The sequence below is a fragment of the Lissotriton vulgaris genome, chromosome 4_1 (genome assembly GCF_964263255.1).
Source record: "Lissotriton vulgaris chromosome 4_1, aLisVul1.2, whole genome shotgun sequence".
Taxonomy (NCBI): Eukaryota; Metazoa; Chordata; class Amphibia; order Caudata; family Salamandridae; genus Lissotriton; species Lissotriton vulgaris.
The window spans coordinates 119,078,112-119,101,802 of NC_141691.1; the positions used below are offsets into that span (position 1 = coordinate 119,078,112).

At 46.9% G+C, this 23,691-nt stretch overlaps 1 protein-coding gene across 1 annotated transcript in view; it reads right to left on the reverse strand.

Moving 5' to 3' along the window:
• Positions 1 to 10,918, reverse strand: part of MSN (moesin) — a 277,502-nt gene extending 266,584 nt beyond the window's left edge. Inside the window, exon 1 of the mRNA XM_086918368.1 lies at positions 10,719 to 10,918. Coding sequence (XP_086774494.1) covers positions 10,719 to 10,730 — 12 coding nt within the window. The 5' untranslated portion in view covers positions 10,731 to 10,918. The remainder of the gene's footprint in view (positions 1 to 10,718) is intronic.
• Between the last annotated feature and the right edge of the window lie 12,773 nt (positions 10,919 to 23,691).

A 23,691-nucleotide genomic window follows, 5' to 3' on the forward strand; every position in this document is an offset into this window, starting at 1 on the left:
AGTCTTCAATCCGCCACAGCAAAGATGCCATAGCCGACAGCCACTGTGGCCTGCGTACAGGAATGGCCCCAGCACTATCAACTCAGGAACCATAGTTAATAGATAAAAGTGCTTCTTCCCCATCACCCCAAATGTATTAATACACACAATCCCTACCTACACCCAAGGCCAGCGATGAACCCTATACAAGAACAACCCTGGAATCGGAACAAGGTCATGGAAAAGCTTAGACCATAACTACTTCTGCACAACCAAAACGAGCTCCTTCACCTCAATAGACCTAAACTAGCATCAAAAACAGCAAACCTTACTCGTCCCGAGGATAGCCCACTGAGGAAAGGACACCCCCTGGTTTATATACAATCAGTCTGGGATTACTGTTTGACTCGATATCCTTAAACCCCCTGTCCCTCATCAGCAACAAACATTTTCAGATGAGAATGCTTAAATAAGCCACTCCCCTTCCCCAACAACTATCCAGCCTGAAACTTTACAGGCACTTGCCGCTCTGCAATTCACAAACCAAGCTCAAACTGTGATAGGCGTGAAGATCCTAAGTGTCCCAGGAAGACCCTAAACCTAGGCAGTGCAACTGCCTTCTTCCAGGGGGGAATGCAAAAAAGAACAGATGGACGGAATGCTGAACAAATCACACATGCACTCCCAGTCACACATCTGGTTTAAATTCTGTTGCTAATGATGCCACCCCCGTTTGGACCCAGCCATATGCCAATCAGTCATGACTAGGGCTCCTGGTTTTATGGTATTTATTTTTTTGACATTTCCGTCTGTATTTATCCATATTTATTTTCTGTCAACTTTATCTGTATTTATCCATATTTATTATGAGATTTGTGAAAAATATAAAGCTGAAACTGGTATGTTCAACATTTATTTAATTGATAAATATGCACTCATGCTTGAATACTTTCAGGTTTCAGTGATCTGAACACTTAAATGAAAATATGCACATTTCAGTATCAGGCGTGTGCATATCTACTGCTTTTTAAGCCTGTTTACTAAAATTCCTCTTTGTTAACCCCTTACCTATCGATCCACACAGCTGTTTGCCTGGCATTCATGACAGAGAGCATTTAGAATCACTCAAAAAGCACCCAATTTCCGTTTTTATCCACATTTAAAAATAAATACAGACTAGAAAATAGATGGTTTTCTATCTGTATTTATCTGTAAAAATCAGTAAAAACGGAAAACAGGGAGCCTTGGTCATGACCCTGCTCCCTGTGGAAACAGTGCAGTCTGAACTGCCGGGCCAGGTCCTCCCCGGACCACAAAAAAGCATCCTGGGAACATTTTCAGAGTATCACCCCTCATCAGCCAGGCTAGCTTGACTCTGGTGGTGTGGCGAGCAGGTGCGGCTGGCACAGATAAGAGGTAGGGAGGAGGGGAGGACACGTGAGGTAGGGGGAGAATGCAGGAGGTGGTAGGGGGAGGGACACAGGGGTAGCGGCTAAGAAATGTTTTGTATTAAAAACTTACCTTTTCACCACTTCCTTGCCAGTCTCTCCTCCTTAGTCCTCCCTCGCTCGGAGTGAGCCACAGGAATCACACCCAGGCTCGCAGTCAGCCAATCTCAATGCTGCCTTAGCAGCGTTGTGTTTGGTGTGAGCACCGCTTTTGGCGCTCAGACGCCGACTGGAGGTCAGGGCATGTTCTCTGCGTAGGCGGTGGTGCAGCCTGCAAGGAGAACATGTGAAGTGCGCATGGCTGTTTTGGGCGGCCCAAGAGGGCCGTCCAAGCAGTCCTTGCACACTTTAGGAGGGCGCAACCACTCCTCCCCTTCCCCGCCCCCTCATGCAAAGCTGTGGGAGTAAGTAGGAGAAAATAAAATGATAACACGAGTTATAATTTTATTTTCTCAGTCTTTCACTGAAGAAAAAGCAGTGGGGCGACGCTACTGGTGGCAAGGCCGGACCCACATGTAGGCACACCCTTTCCATTTAGGGACACGTTTGCAATAAATCACAACACAAACCTTCAACTCCAGTTACAGATCTGTGTTAAATCCATTGTTTTGCATGCCACAACCTTCCCTTTTCCTTCAGACTATGCTGCTGCAGGAGTGCATACAGCCTCAGCAGTAGGCACTCAAAACTATAATAAGAAGCCTTTTGCAACGGACACGTGTAACTCCTTGCCCACGTCCAAAAATGCTGTAAGTAATTGCCTTGCTCAAGAACAAGTGCAAAACGCATTACCTCATTGACATTTGCTCGACTTCTAAAGAGTGACTGAAAAAGGGGGAGGGGGGCAGACAATCTGCTTATAATAATGGATTATAAGTATCCTTGCATTGGGAATGTGCACTGAATGTGACATTCAGTGCTTTAAATCCAAATATAAAAGTGCAGGTACTCACTATTTAGGGATTGTGTTTGCTTGTGAGAAGTGCCAGCACTCTCCTATTGAATGTATTGCAGCAGTGCTGAGAAGTGCAGGTACTCTCCCATTAAATGTGTTGCAGTAGTGCCAGCACTCTCCTATTGAATGTATTGCAGCAATGCTAACAAGTGCCGGCACTCTCCTGTTGAATGTATTGCAGCAGTGCTGAGAAGTGCAGATACTCTCCTACTGAATGTATTGCAGCAGTGCTGAGCAGTGCCGGCACTCTCCCTTTAACATTACATAAGTGCAGGCACGGAGTACCGGACAGTACCTGCCCATTTAAAGAACTGGGTATATCCTTACACTATCAGACAGTGGTACATCTAGGAGGGAGTGGCCTCAGATTGCACGGTTGTAAAAACGTCACAGTATGAAAGAACAAGAGTGGACATTGGGTTCACTGCCTTTATCTCAAATCAGGGTTCAGTCTTGTAGCATCTACAATGCCTGCAGGTGTCTTACTCCAGAAGTAGGGATGCCTTTCGCCTGTAATCTTACAGATGTGGAGTCTGAGTGTAGTGTAGTTCCTAGTTTCCCACTAGGCCCTGCGCATTGGAATAACAAACAGTAGTATCGACGTGGAACTGCGGATATTCCAGGCCTCCACTGACTATGCTAAACTTAATTGGGTTGTGTTACCAACTAGCTCAGAGGTCACTGGAAACTTTCTTCTCTGCATAGGAAGTGATCAGCTTCCTTGGCACAGACAAGAAGGGATTCAGCTTTACAACAACCGTGCAACATGACAACTTTGCTCCTCAGATCAAGAGTCAATCTCTAGGGTCGTGTGAAACAATAGACATGTATTTCACTCAGTCAGTCTAGTGCAGTTTACTTTCACGATATGTAGAGAATAGAGAGACGGGCGTTTGTCAATAAAGGGTTAACATTTATTGAACAGTCTTTCTTCTCGTACAAGAGAAATGTGTTGCCACAATTGCAATAATTGTTATTATAAAAAGTACGTACAGTAAGATAAGTATTGCGAAATAGAACTGTAAAAGCATTGATATGGTTTCTTAGCCATACAATGGTTTAAAAGTAATAAAACATATATACAGTCATATATACATTAGGCTAACATACTCAACTGGTGCTTCTAACTAAGCCTACCCCAGTGTGCCTGACCTAAGCCTAACACGTGGAAGGGGAGTAAGTAAGTAGCTTTAAGTTAAGTTGGTTTTGCCAAGGTTTGTTTCAAGAATTCTCGTCTAAGGGTTTAGTCAACACCATACCTCTGAATAGAATGATGGAGGATTGGTATCTCCTTCAGGGGTCTCTCTCGATATCCCAGTCACCCGCGAAGGTAGACCGGAAACGCCGGAGCTGGATTTCTCTGCACGAGAAAGGCAGCGGGTCTCTTCAGCGCGTCGAGGAAGGAGGGGGGACAGCGTCCGCGGGCAGCTGGAATCTGCTGGATGTCTTCGCAGAGGGACGGCTGTTCAACTCCTAAGCGTACTGCACCATAGTTCGCGCTTTAGCAGCGATAATGGTATCAGCAGCTTCACCACCACAGGGACAGCAGGCTGCAGCGACAGAGTGCTAGATTTACCAACACGGGGTCTTGCAGGCAGCTGGCATCAGCAACAGTAGCTCGCATTGCTTAAGGCAACGTTGGTAATATTTATACCTGACAGGTGCCGGGTTTGACGCAAGTTTGCTGGACATAAGACGTCAATTAAAGATGTCACTAGGAAGTGATAGTTATCAGTTGCTCATTAGAGTTCCATTACTAATCAAAACACAGCAAGCGGGGATTTCCAGGTTTGCTGAGTTTTTATCTTGTTGAAGAACTCGGAGTGTTATCTAGGAATATCAGATAGTGACTACTGCTCTGTCATTGCACTAATTGGTCGCAAAGGAAGTGGCAGAGAGAACTATGCTGGAATGTGGCTCTGTTCGTGTGAGGCCAGAGATGACTTTTCAGAAACTCGCACTTGAACGGTTATGCCAATATAGGGAATAAATGGATTTATAGCCGAATAGGGGCATAAGGTCACAGTATCGATCAGGAACCTAGATAAACACGCAACATGAGGGCGGCACGGCAGAGTCTGCCACGTGACAGACTCTGCCCAGCCCCAGCTGCTTCCCGGAGGAACTCTCAGATTATGAAATGTTGTACATTTCCACAAAGACCTGCCCAGCTCTGTAGTCCTGTATTTCTACAACAAAAGTTATTTATATGTAACAGGTTAATCCTTCTCTCTCGCAGTCCTCCGGGGCACTCATCCGGCAACTCTATAGTAAGTAAACTTAACTACTGAAAAGATATAAACGCCGCAGCATATTCCAGTGCCAAGGAGGCACTGGTTACAGAGTTGAGTGTAATGGGGTTACAAAGGAAAAAAGAAAAAAACAAGATATAATGCCTCAGTTAATGATAAATAAAGCCTCATTTGTGTATTATTTTCTTAGCTAAAATCTTTTAATATACCAGATAGCTTTGATGAATGAGTGAATGGCAGATGTGATGCTAGATGCAGAGCGGACGACTGGATTTTGGGGTGTGGGTACCAGTGAGAGGTATAATAATGAATACATACTAGGGGGGAGGGTGGGGCGTGTGAATCTTTTGTCTCACATTATTTTAAGTTTCATGTTAATGTTATGTTAATGGGGGTTTTATAGAGAGCACAGCTACTCTACTGAGTAGTCCCAGCGCTAGGTGAGTGAAAACTAACCAGACAGGGAAAAGAGAAGAGGGAAAGCAAAGGGCTCAGTTATTGCTGAAATAACCATGTCTTGAGAGCCTTCCGTAAGGGAAGCAGATCCCGTAAGAGTCACAGAGCAGGTGGTAAATTGTTCCATCGAGTAGCCACTTGGAACTGAAAAGAGCGTCCTCCTATTCGGGAGCGCTTGACCACCGGAGTGCACACTAAAGCCAATGAGGCGGAGCAAAGAGAGCGGCGAGGGTAATAGAATTGAACGCTCTTCCTTAGATAAGGGGCCCCCAAGCCATGCAAAGTCTTAAAAGCCAGAACAAGGGCCTTACATTGTATCCGCTTGCGGATCGGCAGCCAGTGAAGAGCTCAGATGTTCCGACATCCGGGTCCTCGGACCAAGTAAAAAAAATAGCCCTGGCCGCCGCATTTTGCACCACCTGAAGGCGGGTGAGTAGGTATTCTGGGAGGCCAAGATATAGTATATTTACATAATCCAGCCTGGAGCCAATCAGGGCCTGCACCACAGTTTTCCTGTGTGGGATCTGAAGTAGAGGCTGGAATGGTTTGAGCATTTTCAGGAATCCAAAACACTGGCCGGCTACAGTCTGGACCTGTAGCTTCAAACTCAGAGTTGTCCAATTTTGTTCTCAAATTTGGTACAGCACCACCTATGCAGCAAGTCCAGTCAAAAAATATCAATTTAGAGTCCTTATTAAGGCGCTGAATCTTGGTGTATACTTAAATGTTATTTTCCTTAAGTTTATGTACCATAGCCAGCAAATGTCCAATTTTACGCCTAGATTTTTTACGGATAACACCGCGCTGGCCAGAGGGTGGAGAAGTGTGGCTCACTGGTTAGAGCAGGCAGACCCTGAAGCAGAGGTCAGACCCGGGACCAGGGTTCAATTCCCGACGCGGCAGGGTCTTGAGCTCAAATGTCCACGGACCCGACAATTCTCGCTTCGGTGCCTGACCTAATCATGGGTTCACACTCTGCAACTCTGGGCATTAAGCTTGCTTAATCTCCACAACCGCCCCCTCGGCGGGATGCCTGGCTTTCACCTTGGGGATGCCCTGTAGGGGCTATCTCACAGGGAAAAGCCAGGAAGGGTTCCCAAGGCAAGCGCCGAGATACCTCCCCAGGTGATCGAGCGCTATATAAGAACATACAAAAACAAAAAATATATATCAAGAGGCCACCAACTCATTCACCTCATTATGAAAAAAAATACTGCAAGGCTCAGATTTTGAAAAAGGGAAAAACACGTCTTGCGTGGAAAACCTTGGATGCACACGGGCCAGCTGTCCAAATCCCCTCAGTTCTTGCCTGGGGTCGTTGCCCTATCACAAGCGGTCTACAAATAACGAACACTGCAGTTTAAGATTTGGCTTCCACTAAACTCAGCATAGAACAACACCCGCAGCAGAAGCATACAGTTATTTTGCATTAATTTGCAACTGCATTCCTATAGTGTTTCAAACCCATGACCAGCTGCTGAAGCGCTTTCGGTGGGCAGGTGGCACGCTACTCCCATCACCCTGGACCACGAGTGAGAGCTCACACGGATGAAGAGTGTCGACCCTCTGCTTTTGAAAATGCCACAGCAGGCACCTCGATCAACCCGCCCTACTCTCTCTGACGTGCAGTGCCGTTGGGAGTCGGAACTTCAGAGCTGGGTACAAGATGCTCCAGTTCCGAGGCCCCTCCCAGGTGCAGGTACCAACTTGAAGCCCCAGGGAGCCGAGACAAGCCGGGGAGTCAGGCCGGGACAGCGCTCGGGCGGTAATTACAGTAAGCCGGGCTGCCAAAAACAGTAAAGGCAAAGTTTCCCCAACAATCGCGGGCACTGTGCGCGCCCCGTGCAGGGGAGGATGTGGGGAGGGCGGGGCCCCTCGAAGGATGGAGGGGGGGGGGGGGGGGGGGGGGGGGCAGGCCCAGTGCAGAATTACTCAGACACCTCAGCACCGCTCACCGCTTTCCCGCCTGAAGTGACTCACCCAGATATTTCAAGAGAGGAAATCCTGCGTCTAAACGGCGCTCTCAGGGCCCTGTGTTAGGCAGCTTCGGTGCGAAACACCGCCCAATGCGTGACGAAAACTGCGCCTGGTCCAAGTGCACCTTCATGTCGGCGTTAAGGCGCTGTCACCAACTGGCCCACTCTTACGTGCCTGGGAACGGCCGCTTTAATGCAGCAGGTGCCCTGGCTAACCCCAAGCACTGCTAAAAGGGCACCGAACGCGCTGTCACCTACATTACACGCTAGCCCCCTTCCCTACCTCATTACAAACAGGCAAGGGTGTGGCACACACACATTAAAACAAAAAAATATGTTTGCTGCAGCTCACCCAAAGAATGACACCCCAGGATATTTCAATGGATGAAAAAGGTACTGCATGACAGGAGTTTAAATTAAATTTGAAATTACATTTTTCGGTTAAAAATTGTAAAATACAAAGCGTGAATGTCATCGTTGCAAAATATACACACTGGAGCACGGCTATCCAACATTCAAGCCAAAAACCAATCACCAGCGCCCCATAAAGTCCACCCCCAAAATCCGTTATTCGGGGGGAAGGGGGGCAAAAAAACACTTAGATGTCAAGTGGCCCACTAGATCATGTGTGACCCCTTTAGCCCAACCCTGCATTTTAGCTGTTTGTATTCTGGGACTTGTAATCTGGCATTTTCTTATTGAAAGAATAGACCCAAAAAATCATATTTCGCACATTGTGGTCATCCACGAAGCCAGGACAGACATGAGGTTAACTCCATGCCATGGGGGCAATTGGCAGCTGGGAGACAGCGACGCAATCACCGCCACCACTGGAATTTACACTGAGAGCATAGGCTTGGAAAACAGTGCAGAGGACGGAAGAGGAAGACATGCTTTTTTACGTGACGAGCAATGTGCACTTTACAAGGGAAGCTGTCCACGAGCTCCCGGATATTACACTATTTCAATGCGCCCTGCGACAATACGGCGGGGAGTTGAAGTGGTAGAGCACACCCAAGAAAAGGAGACAAGACATGCTCGCCGGAAGCATAATGTGTGAGCCATAAACGATCACACCCAGAAAGGGACCCATCGAGTACCTCACAACTGTGGTTGTACTCAGTCAGCCTCGGTGCCCCCGGGGCATCACCCCTGTAAAGTTGTTAGGCAATGGCTCACCCCCTGAGGGCGATTGGAGGGACTCAACCAGTGGAGACTGTGCCTCACTGTTCGCCAGGTTTAGAGGGCCCAGAACCTTAACCCTGGCATTCAACCTCAGTGGGCCAAGGCCTCGGTAGTTACAAGTGTGCCAACGTCTTACCTCTGGGCAACCCCAGTACCCTTAGAGCTTCATCCGAGCAATACACACGTGAGTGACCCCCTCGCCCCCCGAGCCTCACCCCTGCACAGCCCAAGTGACCCCCCAGCCTCCCCGCTGCAACACCCATGTGACCCCCGGGACTCACCCATGCCCAACCCAAGTGACCCCCCCAGAGCCTCCCCCCTGCAACACCCATGTGACCCCCCCAGGGCCTCACCCCTGCAACACCCATGTGACCCCCCCAGGGCCTCACCCCTGCAACACCAATGTGACCCCCCCAGAGCCTTACCCCTGCACAACCCAAGTGACCCCCCCCCAGAGCCTCACCCCTGCACAACCCAAGTGACCCCCCCGAGAGCCTCACCCCTGCAACACCAATGTGACCCCCCCAGAGCCTCATCCCTGCACAACCCAAGTGACCCCCCCACAGAGCCTCACCCCTACAACACCCAAGTGACCCCCAGAGCCTCACCCCTGCAACACCAATGTGACCCCCCCAGAGCCTCACCCCTGCAACACCAATGTGACCCCCCTAGAGCCTTACCCCTGCACAACCCAAGTGACCCCCCCCACAGAGCCTCACCCCTGCACAACCCAAGTGACCCCCCAGAGCCTCATCCCTGCACAACCCAAGTGACCCCTCCAGAGCCTCACCCCTGCAACACCCATGTGACCCCCCCAGAGCCTCACCCCTGCAACACCCATGTGACCCCCCAGAGCCTCACCCCTGCACAACCCAAGTGACCCCCCCAGAGCCTCTCCCCTGCAACACCCATGTGACCCCCCCAGAGCCTCACCCCTACAAAATCCATGTGACCCCCAGAGCCTCACCCCTGCACAACCCAAGTGACCCCCCAGAGCCTCACCCCTGCAACACCAATGTGACCCCCCCAGAGCCTCACCCCTGCACAACCCAAGTGACCCCTCCAGAGCCTCGCCCCTGCAACACCCATGTGACCCCCCCAGAGCCTCACCCCTACAAAATCCATGTGACCCCCAGAGCCTCACCCCTGCACAACCCAAGTGACCCCTCCAGAGCCTCACCCCTGCAACACCCATGTGACTCCCCCAGAGCCTCACCCCTGCAACACCCATGTGACCCCCAGAGCCTCACCCCTACAACACCCATGTGACCCCCAGAGCCTCACCCCTACAAAATCCATGTGACCCCCAGAGCCTCACCCCTGCAACACCCATGTGACCCCCAGAGCCTCACCCCTACAAAATCCATGTGACCCCCAGAGCCTCACCCCCGCACAACCCAAGTGACCCCCCCAGAGCCTCACCCCTGCAACACCTATGTGACCCCCCCAGAGCCTCACCCCTGCACAACCCAAGTGACCCCCCAGAGCCTCACCCCTGCAACACCCATGTGACCCCCCCAGAGCCTCACCCCCGCACAACCCAAGTGACCCCCCCCAGAGCCTCACCCCTGCAACACCTATGTGACCCCCCCAGAGCCTCATCCCTGCACAACCCATGTGACCCCCCCCCCAGAGCCTCACCCCTGCAACACCCATGTGAACCCCCGGAGCCTCATCCCTGCACAACCCATGTGACCCCCCCCCCAGAGCCTCACCCCTGCAACACCCATATGAACCCCCAGAGCCTCACCCCTGCACAACCCAAGTGACTTCCGAGACACATCTTTGGGCATCATGTGGGGGGTTGGGGGGGGGCGTGTCGAGGACAGTCGCTCTCTGACGCCAGCGCCTCGCCCAGGGAAGATTCAGAGCCCCCACTGCCTGTTCCCTGGGCAGCCTCGATGCCCCCCAGCCAAAGCTTTCCTGCCCGTCTGCCCCATCCCTGGGCAGCATACGCGGGTCCACTGGGTGCAGAGTGGCATACGTGGCCTAGTGGCTCCGCTCCTGCCGGGCTCACAGCCCCATAGCCTCACTCCGGGCAGCCTCGATTCCCACGGATACTGCCCCTGTGACCCCCGAGCAGCCCTCATCATCAGTCCGCGCTCCCCACAGCCTCTCGCCCCTCCAGGGCTGAGGCGTTCAAGCGGCGCTCGCGCCTGGTTGGGGTCCCCAAAATGCGACTTAGCTGCTCCAAAAATAGCCTTGAATGCAACCTGCTAAGACCCCCTGCAAACGTCTATAAATGCGCTTTGTGTGTAAATGTACAAAAACCCGCGGTTCACCCCAAAAGACAGACACCAGCAGCAAAACACAGCGGCTCACGTGCGCCCGGCCCTGGAGGCAAAGTTGAAACTTGGCGTCTGTCCACGCTCGCAGCCAGACAGCGGCGCCAGGGCCCTTCCTGAGGCGGCCCGGGAGGGGGCCCCGACCTCCCCACGCACCCCCAGGGGCGGCAGAGGGCACTCACCGTCTTCGGCATCTTGGGGTGCTTTCTTCACAAACTTTCCACAACTTCTGCCAGCGGCTCCTCTCGCAGCCCCTCCAGGGACGACGGGCACCGGGAGGCTGTGGGGGGTCACACACCGGGCCTGGGGGGCTCTCGCCGGGGTCTGCTGCTTCTCCTCCTGCCCGGGGTCGCGCGCCTCTGCTCAGCCTCTCCCTTCTCGCGGCGCGGCTTCCTGCTAACGGAACTCAAATGTCTGTGCAAACCACACCCAGGGGATGATGAACCGCGCACACACTCTCGGCGCTGCCGGGGGAGGGAGGGGGGAGCCAGGCTCCTCCCGCTCGGGGATCCGCACACCAGCGAGCTGCAGGGCTGTCGACCGCAGAGCACACGCACCAGCGCATCCCTCCCGCCCTCCTCCATTTCAACTTTATATCTTTAAATTGGTTACTCCATTGCATTGACGTGTCAGTCCCATTTCCTTTCTAATACAAAGAATATAAAGTGTAATAAACAATGCAGCTTTTACTTCCAATCGCACCTCTGTCTGTTTGAGACTTTTTAACCAGCATCACTTTGCATTCTGGGACTTGTAGTTTTGTTTTTGTTCTTACAAGTATACTCCTGTAAGCTCTGGCTGCATAGTGGTGTTAGCTAAAATTCCAGGCATGTTTGAAGAAGCCAATACGAAAATGAAGAGGCAACACCAAAATGAATAATTATTTTTTTTAAACATGTTTTATTGATTTTATAAACATATACAAAAACAAGGAACGCATGGGGCAGATATTAAGGATATTGGTTGCATGTGACAACAGTTGATTTAAGAGTACATAATCAGAGTTAGTATAGTATTTCGACTACAAGTGTTCAGGCCTCATACACAGCAGGCAGCTGTGCCCAACCCAATGTGTCTAAACAGACTGGGAAGGGTGTAGAGAGAGAAAAGGGGTCCTATTGAACAGTGCCCCAGGGAGGGGCTGGGTTCTACCCCATGGATGCGTTTTAAAACAGGGACAAAGAAGGGGGTGGGAGGGGCGCACCACTCTGGGGTGCAGGGTTCCTGTAGGGGATGAAGGATTGGACTGGGGTGAATCTACACATTACAAAAGTCCCCCAAGGTAGGGAAGACAGAAGGGAAGGCCTCACTGGAAGGATTCAAGGATTCCGGGGACGCCCCTCCTTCCTTTCCCAAAAATTATCCAAATTTATTATTTGGGTATTATCTTTTGTTAGGTTGTCATCGAAGCTCGATAGTTTATCCTCATCTTTAAGAGAATATCCAAAAGACATGGCGAGCCAAAAAATCCTTTATTTGTTGGATAATGAATTATTTGTAATACACAGAATAGCCAACACGTTTCGTTCATATACGTGAAACTTCATCAGGACTGTTAAACAGAAAGTAATAAAATTAACAAACGTATGCCCATCTTTACTTTTAAGAACGAATAACAGAGCGGTGTGCGGCACTCCTTAGGTATGAACAGTGGTTTAATCGATTTTTACTAGTGTTCACGGTTTCTGGGTGCCACTCGGTGGACCCCTCCAGACCTTGGGGGGAACCAAATTTGAACAAAACAAGAAAAAGTGTCTAACCAAAACAACACTGTGCCCTTGGTGGTACTCCTATGGAGACTTGGTCTCTTTATGGTTCATATCAAGGCGTAATAAATCAAATTCAATTGAAATTCATCAGAAGGTTTAATCAATTGTGTTTATTCCAGATTAACTTAATCGGAATGGGATAAAATCGTAACATCACTTCTTTAATAGCACATCATAAACAATTCATCCGATTATGGAACGTGCATCCCAATGCATTTCGGGACTCGTGCCCGTCGTCAGGGGGCTGGTACACAATCTACAAACAAAGTATGTAGCGTTCAGGAGTGGATATTCAAGCTCAAACAACATAAGTGTAACAGGTTCATACATCAGTGATTGGGTGGCTCGGAAGCGAGGGTAAAAATAAGTGAATAGTGCTCAGTATTAAACAAGACGGAGGGAAGGCAAGGCAGAGAAGGGGAGGGGGGAGGTGAAATGCGACACGGCGGGCATGGGAGGGGGCCGAGCGGCAATGAGGGTGTGAAGCAGCAGGGGCCTGGGGGAAGCTGGCTGGGGAGGGGGAGGAGAAATGAACAGATGTCAGTGAGGTGTGGGAGAAGTGCCTGATGCGCGTGCATGTTTAATCACGTGGTTCACGTGAACTGCATGAAAACCGCGGGGCTGAAAGCCCTTTGGTTTGACTATGTTTTCGCCACTTGAATTCTCGCTCCGCTCAATGCGCTTGCGCACATCAATAGGTCGCGAGACCTAAAAATGGATTAGTGATGATAAATGGGAAAAACAGCACATAGCGTGCTGGGTCTGTAACAGTCTTTAAAGCGTGCACTCAGGTGCGGTTGGAGTGGATTATAAAAACGCAAGTGCATTGGCGGGTGACATCGACCACATGCATTGGTGGTAAAGTATCCCGGTGCTGGTCGCGTATATTGGGGGTGAAGAAACGGTAAATCAACGAGTGATTGCTCTTACCGGTGAACTGATGGAAGTCTTGTGAATCCGTATCGATGTCAACGGCGTGTGTGTCTGCTCGCCGTGAGGTGATCTAAAAGGATAATCATCGAGTGCATAGAAAGAGGACTACGGCAGTGTCGGCCATGTTGGTGCGGGAGAGACAGGAAAACGGGTGAAGAAAGAATATCGAGTGTCATGCACATGTTCGCAATTCCAAACATGCTGTGTTAAACGTAACCGTGAGCATTAAAAAAGGTCGTGTATAGTGGTTCGACTGTGGGTGAAACACTGGGTCAAAGCCAGAGACGACGGACTAGATGTAGTAGACCGTGTTGTTGTGGGTTCAGGTGTTAATAAAGTTCGTAATGAGAAAAACAAAAACAAAAACAAAAACAACGGAAAGCCCGTGCCGGTTGTTCGCCATAACTAGAGAGTATCAATTTAGGCACGTGTGTGTCTACAATATATACAAAGGAATAGAGTCCAAACGGTCAAGGGTGAAGTTATACAGTGAAAATCAGTTGTAGCATGTCCTATGAATCATCAGACATGTAGTGAAAACTAGAGAGAAAAGGTAAACAACAGTAAGAAAAAGAGGTAAACAACAGTAAGAAAAAGATAAGCAACAGTAAGAAAAAAGGGTAGAAAGCAATAGCTGGGGAAAATGGAAAAATCAAAGGTAAAAAAAGGTTAATTGGTGGGTGGTTTGTGGAATGTTCAAAGGAAACAACTATATTCCATCCTGTCATTCAGGCCTTTTGGTTGGCAAGCATCAAGTCTCTTGATCCAAATTATTTCGCGCTGTAAAAGTCTTTTTCTGTTGTCGGTCCCCTGTCTGATTGGAACAATCTCCAAAACGAGGAATCTCAGTTGACTCACATTGTGATGGTGGGAAATGAAATGTGCAGCGAGTGGTGATTTCAACATTTTGTTCCGGATTGTACTTTTGTGTTCGGTTATCCGAACTCTGATTTTCCTCTCCGTTTTGCCTACGTACGGGAGGCCGCACAGGGATTTCAGCAGGTATATCAGATTTGTTGAGTCACATGAGGCATTCATGAACAATTTAATCATTCTTCCTGACAATGGGTGGTTGACTGAATTGCGTTTGATTACGTTATGGCAGTGACTGCAGTTTAAGCATGGTTTCGTGCCCATGTATACTGTTGTGGGCTGACTAGGTGTGGTTTCTAATAGGTTTTTCAAGTTTCTGGAACGTTGACATGCGAAAAGTGGTGGATGGTTAAAAATTCTGCCAAAGTCGGGTTCCTGTTGTATCATCTGCCAATTCTTCAAGATTATCTTTTTGATAGCTGTGCTCCTGGTAGAAAATTTGGACAGGAATACCCATCTTTGAGTCTGTTGTTGGTTGTTATGAACGGAAAGCAGCTCCGTTCGATTCTTAGACTGTATTAGTTTTTTAGCCGTTTGTAAGACAGTCTCAGGGTATTTTCTCTCCCTGTATTTCTGTAGCATGTTGCTTTCTGTGTTGTAGTATGTTTCTGAACAAATTCTCTTTAACCTGAGTAGTTGAGAGTATGGTAGGTGTTTCTTCAGAGGTGTCGGATGACAGCTGTCAAAATGCAATGCGTTGTTCCTGTCAATGGATTTTACATGTAACTCTGTTACAATCTTGTGATCCTTCACAATAACCATGACGTCAAGGAATGGTAAACTCTGAGTGCTTACGTGATGGGTACATTTAATGTGGTCATCAATGTTGTTGATGTACGAAATAAAATCCAGGATTTCTTCTGGTGGACCTGCCCAAATTAGGAAAATATCATCTATGTATTGGCACAATGTTTTAATCTTGTCCTGCCATCTTGGGATGTGATCTAACTCTAGACGATGCATAAAGAGGTTTGTGTAGCTGGGGGCTGCGCAATTCCCCATGGATGTGCCAACTAGTTGCATGTAAAACTCTCCATTCCATGTGAAATAGCTGTGATAAAGTGAATATTGCAGTAATTCCAATATCAGTATTTTCAAGTCTTCTTTGATGGGATGGTGTAATAGAAATGACTCAATTGCTTCAATGCCTCTGTTGTGGGGTATAGACGTATATAGTGCGCACACGTCTATGGTACATACATTGTTAATGGTATCTGAATCCAAAGTAACGGTTTGGAGTCTGTTCAAGAAGTCAGTGGTATCGCGTAGGTAGGTTGTCATGCCTTTTACGATGGGTTGAAGGTACATGTCAATGTATTTACCCGTTGGTTCGTGGATCGAATTTTTGGTGGACACAATAGGACGGAATGGTAGTTTTTGAAGATTCTTGTGTATCTTTGGTAACAAATGGAGACTTGGACATTTGGTATTGGTTTGTGTAAGAAACTTTTAGTCCTTCTCTGGGATGGTTCCCATCATGAGGGCTTTGTCCAATATAGTTTTCAGTATCTTGGGGAAAGCACCCGTCGGGTCCTGAGTCAATTTCATGTAAAGGTTGGTGTCTTGAACGTGGTCTGTGACACATTTTTGGTAATATTCAAGATCCTAAAAAACAGTGCTCCTTCCTTGTCGGCCTTGCAACATTTAATGTGTTTATTGTTGATAATTTGGTTTATAGCCCCTTGTTCTTTGAGGTTGAAGTTGTTCCATTTAGGTGCCGTTTTTTTGAAGAGTTCCTTTATCGCATTCGAGGTGATAGTTTCATAAGAGTCTAAGAGTTTGTGGCTGATAGGTGCCATGAACATGCTTTTACATTTCAAGTTCTTGCATGTGTTTTCCACCGTGGCGGGAATTGGTAGGGCGATGTTGGTAAAGAAATGTCGCAGTCTTAGATTGCGCATGAATTTGTAAAAGCTGACTTAAATTTCAAGTTCGTCTGAATGGTATGTGGGGACAAATGATGTCCCTCGTTGCAGGGTTGCCATTTGTGCCGGGGTTAACACCTCTATTGAGATGTTAATCACTAGGTTATTTTGATCCGAGTCGCTTGTGCCATGGTTGTTGTAGATTTTTTTGTGGCTTCTGCTCCTCCGGGTTCGACGATTACGGCGGGCCTTTCTCTAAAAAAGGACTCCCTGTGGTGGTAGCAGCGGTTTGCCCTGAAGGTTCAGTTGTCCTGTTTGGTGGAATGTTCCTTTGGGGTCTCCCCAGTTGCGGTCCACCTCTTTGTGGTACAGATCCATCTGAACTACCTTCATCAGATGATGGATTATTAAAAGGTCTTTTAATAATCCATCATCTGATGAAGGTAGTTCTATGGTACATAGAGTGTTAATGGTATCTGAATCCAAAGTAACGGTTTGGAGTCTGTTCAAGAAGTCAGTGGTGTCGCGTAGGTAGGTTGTCATGCCTTTTACGATGGGTTGAAGGTACATGTCAATGTATTTACCCATTGGTTCGTGGATGGATTTTTTTGGTGAACACAATAGGACGGAATGGTGGTTTTTGAAGATTCTTGTGTATCTTCGGTAACATATGGAGACTTGGACATTTGGGATTGGTTTGTGTAGGAAACTTCTTGTCCTTCTCTGTGATGGTTCCCATCGTGAGGGCTTTGTCCTTTGAACTACCTTCATCAGATGATGGATTATTAAAAGGTCTTTTAATAATCCATCATCTGATGAAGGTAGTTTAGACGGATCTGTACCGCAAAGAGGTGGACCCCAACTGGGGAGACCCCAAAAGGAACATTCCACCAAACAGGACAACTGAACCTTCAGGGCAAACCGCTTGTCCACACTCTTTCTCTCACAAGTAATATTTTTACTTTTAAACAAAACTGCCACTCCCTTAGACCTAACATCCTGAGTCGTGTGCACAATTAACTTAAACCCTAGCTTATCAAGCACTTTATGTCAGGTTTTACTGTTGCGCCTACCTGTATATTAAATGTAAATGTAAATGTAGTATACTTGTAAAGCGCACAGCTGCCCCATCAACGAGGCGTCCCGGCGCTGTATAACGCTGTGGAACCCTTCCTGGCTCTCCCTGTGAGATGCCCCTCCTGGGTACCCCCAAGGTGAAGCTAGGCATCCCAGTGTTGTTGGGGCCGTTGTGGAGATTAAGCAAGCTATAGCCCAGAGTTGCAGCGTGGGACCCCATGATTAGAGTAGGCCCGAGGCGAGAATTATCAAGTCCGCAGACATTGAGCCCAAGACCCTGCCGCGTCGGGACTAGAACCCTGGTCCCGGGCCAGACTTCTGCATCAGGGTCTGCCGCTCTAACCAGTGAGCCACACTTCTCCACATTAGACTATTGGACTACGTTTCCCATGAGCCTAGGGGGTATGACTACAACTCCCATGATCCCACAGGACCCCCGGATATAGCTCGGCTTGACCGTAGGGAAGGCGTACCTGATTCTGAATGTAGGAGCGGGAGCGGCTGCTCTCGCCTTTTGAACTGTTCCTGTGTCTTGCCTTGCTGCATGAAGATTCGCGTCCTGAGGAAGGCGTTTGATTCTGGTACTGTTCACTGCACCGTTGTTTGCTCAGAGCGGGTAGCTCTGGTAACGTCCGCAGTTCCTGGTTTACTTTCTTTTTTCCTTCGTGTGCTTTGGATCAGCATTATTAACGGAGCTCATTCGGGGTACGAGTGACTCTGTGTTTCCTTTGTTTACGTGTTTTGACAACGTTCGGTTGTGGATTCAGTGGCGGAGTGCAGGGGGAATAATCTCTGCATTACCGTCATGAAGAAGGGGCAGATAATCTTTAACTTTGGAATACAAATACCAAAGCGGAGGGCGGTGGGAAGGTTCCACGCCCTACCGTGTTTGGGTTGCATAAAGTGATCCACTGGTATATGACTCTTTACACTAACTACTACAGATGAGGTAATCTGTTATCAGTTAGGGAAAGTAAAGAACCTTTCTTAGAGGCATTCGAATAGTTTGCTTGTTTCTTTCATTGGTCCTGGAAGTCAGACTGCTACATAAGTTTCACGAGGACCCAAGGTGTTTATTGATTACTGCCATTATCTCAAAAGTTAGGGGGTATGTATTTAGTATTCGTAATGCATACGAATATACATCCTTTCTGTTGAATGTGTTTTGTAATGTATGTTATTATACTCTTTAGGAATAGAAGGTGTCTTGTGAGAGACCACTGCAGGGAAGAAGAGAAAACAAAAAGGGCACAGGTGATCTCATTTTCCCTTAGTGAGAATATAAAGAGAATAGGATTCACATGCTGTATTAATCTGCTGTGTATTCTGTTTTTCAGCTTCCCTTTCCCTGCAGCCCCCTTCCTTTCCCTTCCCGGGTTTTTCACCTTTGGGGTTTTTTCCCTCGCCGTATCACTTGAACACTCTGTGATATTACATTCGGGGTGTTCGGGAGGTCCGGAGGTGGAGCATTGTTACTGCAAGCGAATCCTGCAGAGTGGAGTCCTGACACTTTAAAGTCTTTACAAGCTATATGTGTCTCTTGTAAACACAACAGATACACTCATAGGACTTTAAGATCTTCTTGTATCCTTCTTCTTTTAGTCACATTGTTGAGGCCACAGATATTTATAGTAGCGATGTGAATATTAGCCATTGTTCATTAAGTCACTCTCTTTACAACCTCTCAACCAGATTAAACATAAGACTTTGGGCATAACAACATAAAATGCATATCAGATTTCTAAGGAAGCACTGGGTACTTTTTCTGCCAGATTCAACATTTTTACCCATCAGACACATACATAAAATCAAAATAGAAAACATGGCATTCTTCAACTGTAGTTTGCTCTCAACTCTAACACCGAAAAAGCCAGTCCTCCCACCTTCTCCACACCCCTAAGGCCCCCTCCTCCACCCCCACCCCATGAAAGCTAACAGACCTCCCAGGTCTGAGTGATAGAGAACGCACATAGACATAGCACCACAGGGCCACCTCCCCCACCCACACGGAAACAAAACATAGCCCCAAAAAAAGGAGGAAACCAGGAGGAACATAACATGCAGCCAGCCCTATTCATAATTTTCTTATTCTTTTCTTTTCGCCCCATGAATTTGGTCAAGGTCCTCCCTACACTGAATTTCAGAAGTAAAGAAATTAACAGCCCCTTTAAGAATTGTTTTAAGCCTTGCTGGAGCCAGTAAGTACGCCTCAACCCCTGCATCCTGAAACGGTTTAATTAGTTGCCGCGAGCGCCACCTCGGCACCACGGTTATATGGCAGAAAAAAGAAACATCCTTAAACTGCCTTCTAGCCTCAGGGCGAGCTTTTTCAAAGATGGACTGCCTAAGTGCAAAATTGCAGAAAAAAACAGGATTTCCCTTGGCTGGTTTGTATCCCTGTTTGACACCTTCTGACGGACAAAGGGGAATCTGTGAAACCTCTGAATTTTTCGCTCCCAATCCCACCCATTGAGCTCGGGGAAGGACTCCTTAAAAAAGACCAATTATAAAGCCCCGAATGTCATCTCCCTCTATGCCTTCCTTAATTCCCAGAACTCTAAGATTATTTCTTCGTTGGCGATTTTCTATGTCCTCCAGTTTCCACATTACATCCGATAGTTGGGCTTCATGAGTCTTTGTTTGCTCCCTCACCGCTTCCAGATCCTTCTTCACTGTCACAGTTCTAACTTTCATAGCATCCAACCTTTCACAGATTTCCCCACAGGTGCGACCTACTTTCCGGAATAGCTCCTTCCAATTTTTTTGTGCCCTGTCTTGTCTTTTTCTCATCGGCTCTAGTTTCTGCGTGATGTTCCTCAATAGTCTACAGGATAAGACTCGCCAGTGATTTTTTATTTGGGGCAGAATCGCCGAGTTATTCCGACAAGGAGGGATCCACAAAAACTGAAGCTGATTCTAGAGGAGCAATAATTCCGGTATCTGAGTAGTCCCACTTCAGGCCAGAAGCCCCACTATTTTTCTTCCTCCATGTCTCTTTTAGCCCCATAGAGCCTTTTGAGGTCCTCCGAGATTTCTTATGTTGCCTTCGAGCCGTTTTCGGGGGCTTCCAGTGTGCTAGACCCCGAAGTAGTATCAATGTGGTCAGAGTCGCTATATTCAGGATTGGAGTCCGAGGTCCCCGAGTGAGAGTCTTCTGTTAGAGAAAAGAATTTGTCCGGCCCATCCGAGATAGCCTTTGACATGATCTCTATAGAAGCTAGTGTCAGGAATGGACAAACAAACTCTTTAGTTAATCCTCAGACACTCTTAGTTTATTTTGGGGTTTCCCTGGCTCACTGAACATAATCCCAGGATAGATTGGTCCAAAAGAACCATTGAAATGAATTCGAATTATTGCAAGAGTCATTGTCATAATTGAAAGTCTGAACACGCCACATGAAGCTAAACTTATAGTGACTTTTTTTAAAGCAGTCTTAACAATACGTCGTAATGTTCCAAGCTAACTAGAACCATTCAGAACTGCAAATTTTATCTTTTACTAAAATTCTTTTATATCCTGACTTATTTTTAAACCTATTCGTGTGTTGATAACCTTTTTTTGTATGTACTTTTTATGATTATACAAACTGATAATCGAATAAAAGTTGATGAATTGGAAGTCTGAAATCCTACCAGTAAAATCCTCTCAGCATTTGGCTAATCAAGCCAAATCGATTTGCATAATGGCAGCTCAAGAGATTTCAATGAAGTATTTGGATTTGGCAGCAGTTTTTGACGGAGAAGAGGCTAACAAGCTGCCTCCTCATCGAGATTACGATTGTAAAATAGAATTGGAACCCGGAGCATCTTTGCCCTGCAGTCGTATTTATGCTCTCACAGAGAAGGAGAATCAACATCTTAAAGATTATCTCAAGCAATTCCTGGCTAATGGCTTCATCAGTCCTTCCCAGTCACCTGTATCTTCCCCTCTTTTTTTTATTACAAAGAAGGGCGGAAGTTTACGAACTTGTAAAGACTATTGAGCCCTGAATTCTGTCACAAAGAAGAATAGATACCCGATGCCCTTAATTTCTGAGTTGTTGGATCAGGTCAAGGGGGCGCGTGTGTACACAAAACTGGATCTGAAGGGAGCTTATCATTTAGTTCGAATGGCTAAACGAGACGGATGGAAGACCGCGTTTCGGACCAGGTTGGGTCTTTTCGAGTACCAAGTAATGCCTTTTGGCTTATGTAATTCTCCTGCTGCTTTTCAGCATTTTGTCAATGACATCTTGAGAGAGATTTTCGACCGATTTGCACTCGTCTGCATAGATGACATTCTTATTTTCTCTGAGAATGTGTAGGAACATGTCCAACATGTGCAAACCATTTTGAAGAAGCTCTTGGATCAGCAGCTATTTGTGTAATTGGAGAAGTGTGTGTTCAATTCCAGTCAAGTGGAATTTCTGGGTTTGTGCTCTCTCTAGATGGAGTCTCAATGGATGATTCAAAGGTCAAGACAATTAAGGAGTGGCCTTCACCTCAAAATGTAAAACAAGTGCAAAGCTTTAGTGGATTTGCAAATTTTTATCGCCGTTTCATTGAAAATGTTTCTGAGAAGGTCTCTCCTCTAACTCGGCTGTTAAAGAAAGGTGTCATATTTGATTGGTCAGTGGATTTAGAGAGAGCCTTTTGTGAATTAAAGAAAGTCTTTACCTCAGCTCCCGTGCTGATGCATCCCAATCCAGATGAGCCATTCTTTGTTGAAGCCGATGCTTCCAATTTGGCGATTGGGGGATTTTATCTCAGAGGGATTAAAACTACCAGTCAGCTTCAACATGTTGCTTATCGGTCTCGGAAGTTAACTCCAAATAAGTTGAATTACTCCATTGCAGATAAGGAGTTGTTGGCAGTCCAGTGTGCTTTTCAGGAGTGGAAGCATTTTCTGTTGGGTACTCCGCATGAGGTTACTGTGTTCACTGACCGTCGGAATCTCCAATTTTTAAAATCAGCTGGAACCTTGGCCCCCAGGTAGTTGCATTGATTATTATTTTTTGCTGATTATAATTTTGTTCTGACTTATAAACCAGGTTCCATCAATGGTAAGGCGGATGCTTTATCACGTTTGGATAATGGTCAACACTCTCCACAGATGAAGAAAGAGCTAATAATTCTTCAAGAAAAGATCATTGGAGTGCTTCTATTTCCTGAATTGGAAAGGCGCTTGGATCAGGAGTTAGTTTCTTTCAATCTTGAAGAATGAGTCAAATAAGATTTAAACCGGGAAGTGAAGAATGGCCGGCCATATGTTCAAGGAACACTGTTCATTCCTAATGAAGAACTTCAAACAATGATTATTCAACATTCTCATGATGACTTGTTGGCTGGACACAAGGGAGTGAGGAAAACTTTGGAGTTAGTGCAACATGACTTTTGGTGGCCGTCCATGGAAGCTCAGGTGGGACAATATTTAGCCTCTTGTGAGCAGTGTTTTAAGGGGAAATCAGTTTGAAGGGCACCACAAGGGTTACTACTTCCTTTGCCCCCAGCTCCTTATCCTTGGCATACAGTTTCCTTGGATTTTATTGTTGAATTGCCCTCTAGTCAGGGTTTTTCAGTCATTTGGGTGGTGGTGGATCATTTCACCAAGATGAGTCACTTCATTCCATTAAAATCCATTCCTAATGCAACTCAATTGGCTTCCTTGTTTACTCAGCATGTAGTTAAGATGCATGGTATCCCAAAGGTGGTCATTTCCAATAGGGGTCCTCAATTTGTTTCGCATTTTTGGAGATCCTTCTTAAAGAGATTGGACATAGACTCTTGTTTGCCCTCCAGTTTTCATCCTGAGACGGATGGTCAAACGGAAAGAGTTAATCAGGAACTGGAGCAGTACTTGTGTTTGTTTCTGATGGATCATGAGGGGGAGTGGCCAGATTTAATTTGGGCAGCAGAGTTTGCTTATGTTAATTCTGAACACTCGCCTACCGGTTACACTCCATTTTATTTAAACTCAGGTAGGCACCCAAATACGTTTGTAGGAATACAGGAGAGTGATGTTCCAACAGTAGAGGTAGTGGTTCAGAATCTTACTAATGTTTATAAGCAGACAACAGACAATCTAATTAAGGCTAAGGCTTCTTATAAGAAACAAGCAGACAAGAAGAGGCGTTCAAGTCCGATATATGAGTCTGGAGAGGAGGTTTGGATTTCTACACGAAATCTACGTTTAAAGGGGAATAGGAAGTTTCAGCCCATATTCATTGCTCCATTTTTAGTGGAAAAGATGATCAACCCAGTTAGTGTAAAGATCCAACTGCCTCAGAAGTTTAGGTTCCACTTAGTGTTTCATGTTTCCCTATTACGAAAGAGTCCACCAAATCTGAGAAGGAAGGGTTCCCAATGTCAGTTCAGATTCAGTCTGAGGAAGAATATGAAGTCAAGCGAATCATTGATTCTAGAATTAGGAAAGGTAAATTGTTCTATTTGGTGGACTGGAAAGATTTTGGCCTAGAATAAAGAACTTGCGAACCAAAGATCAATTTGCACGCTCCAAGACTGATCAAAGAATTTCACAGGAGACATCAAAACAAGCCAAGGAAGGAGCAGGGAGGAGTTTTGGTGGGGGGAACTGTCAGGAATGGACAAACTCTTTAGTTAACCCTTAGACGCTCTTAGTGGTTTATAAGATCCATCAG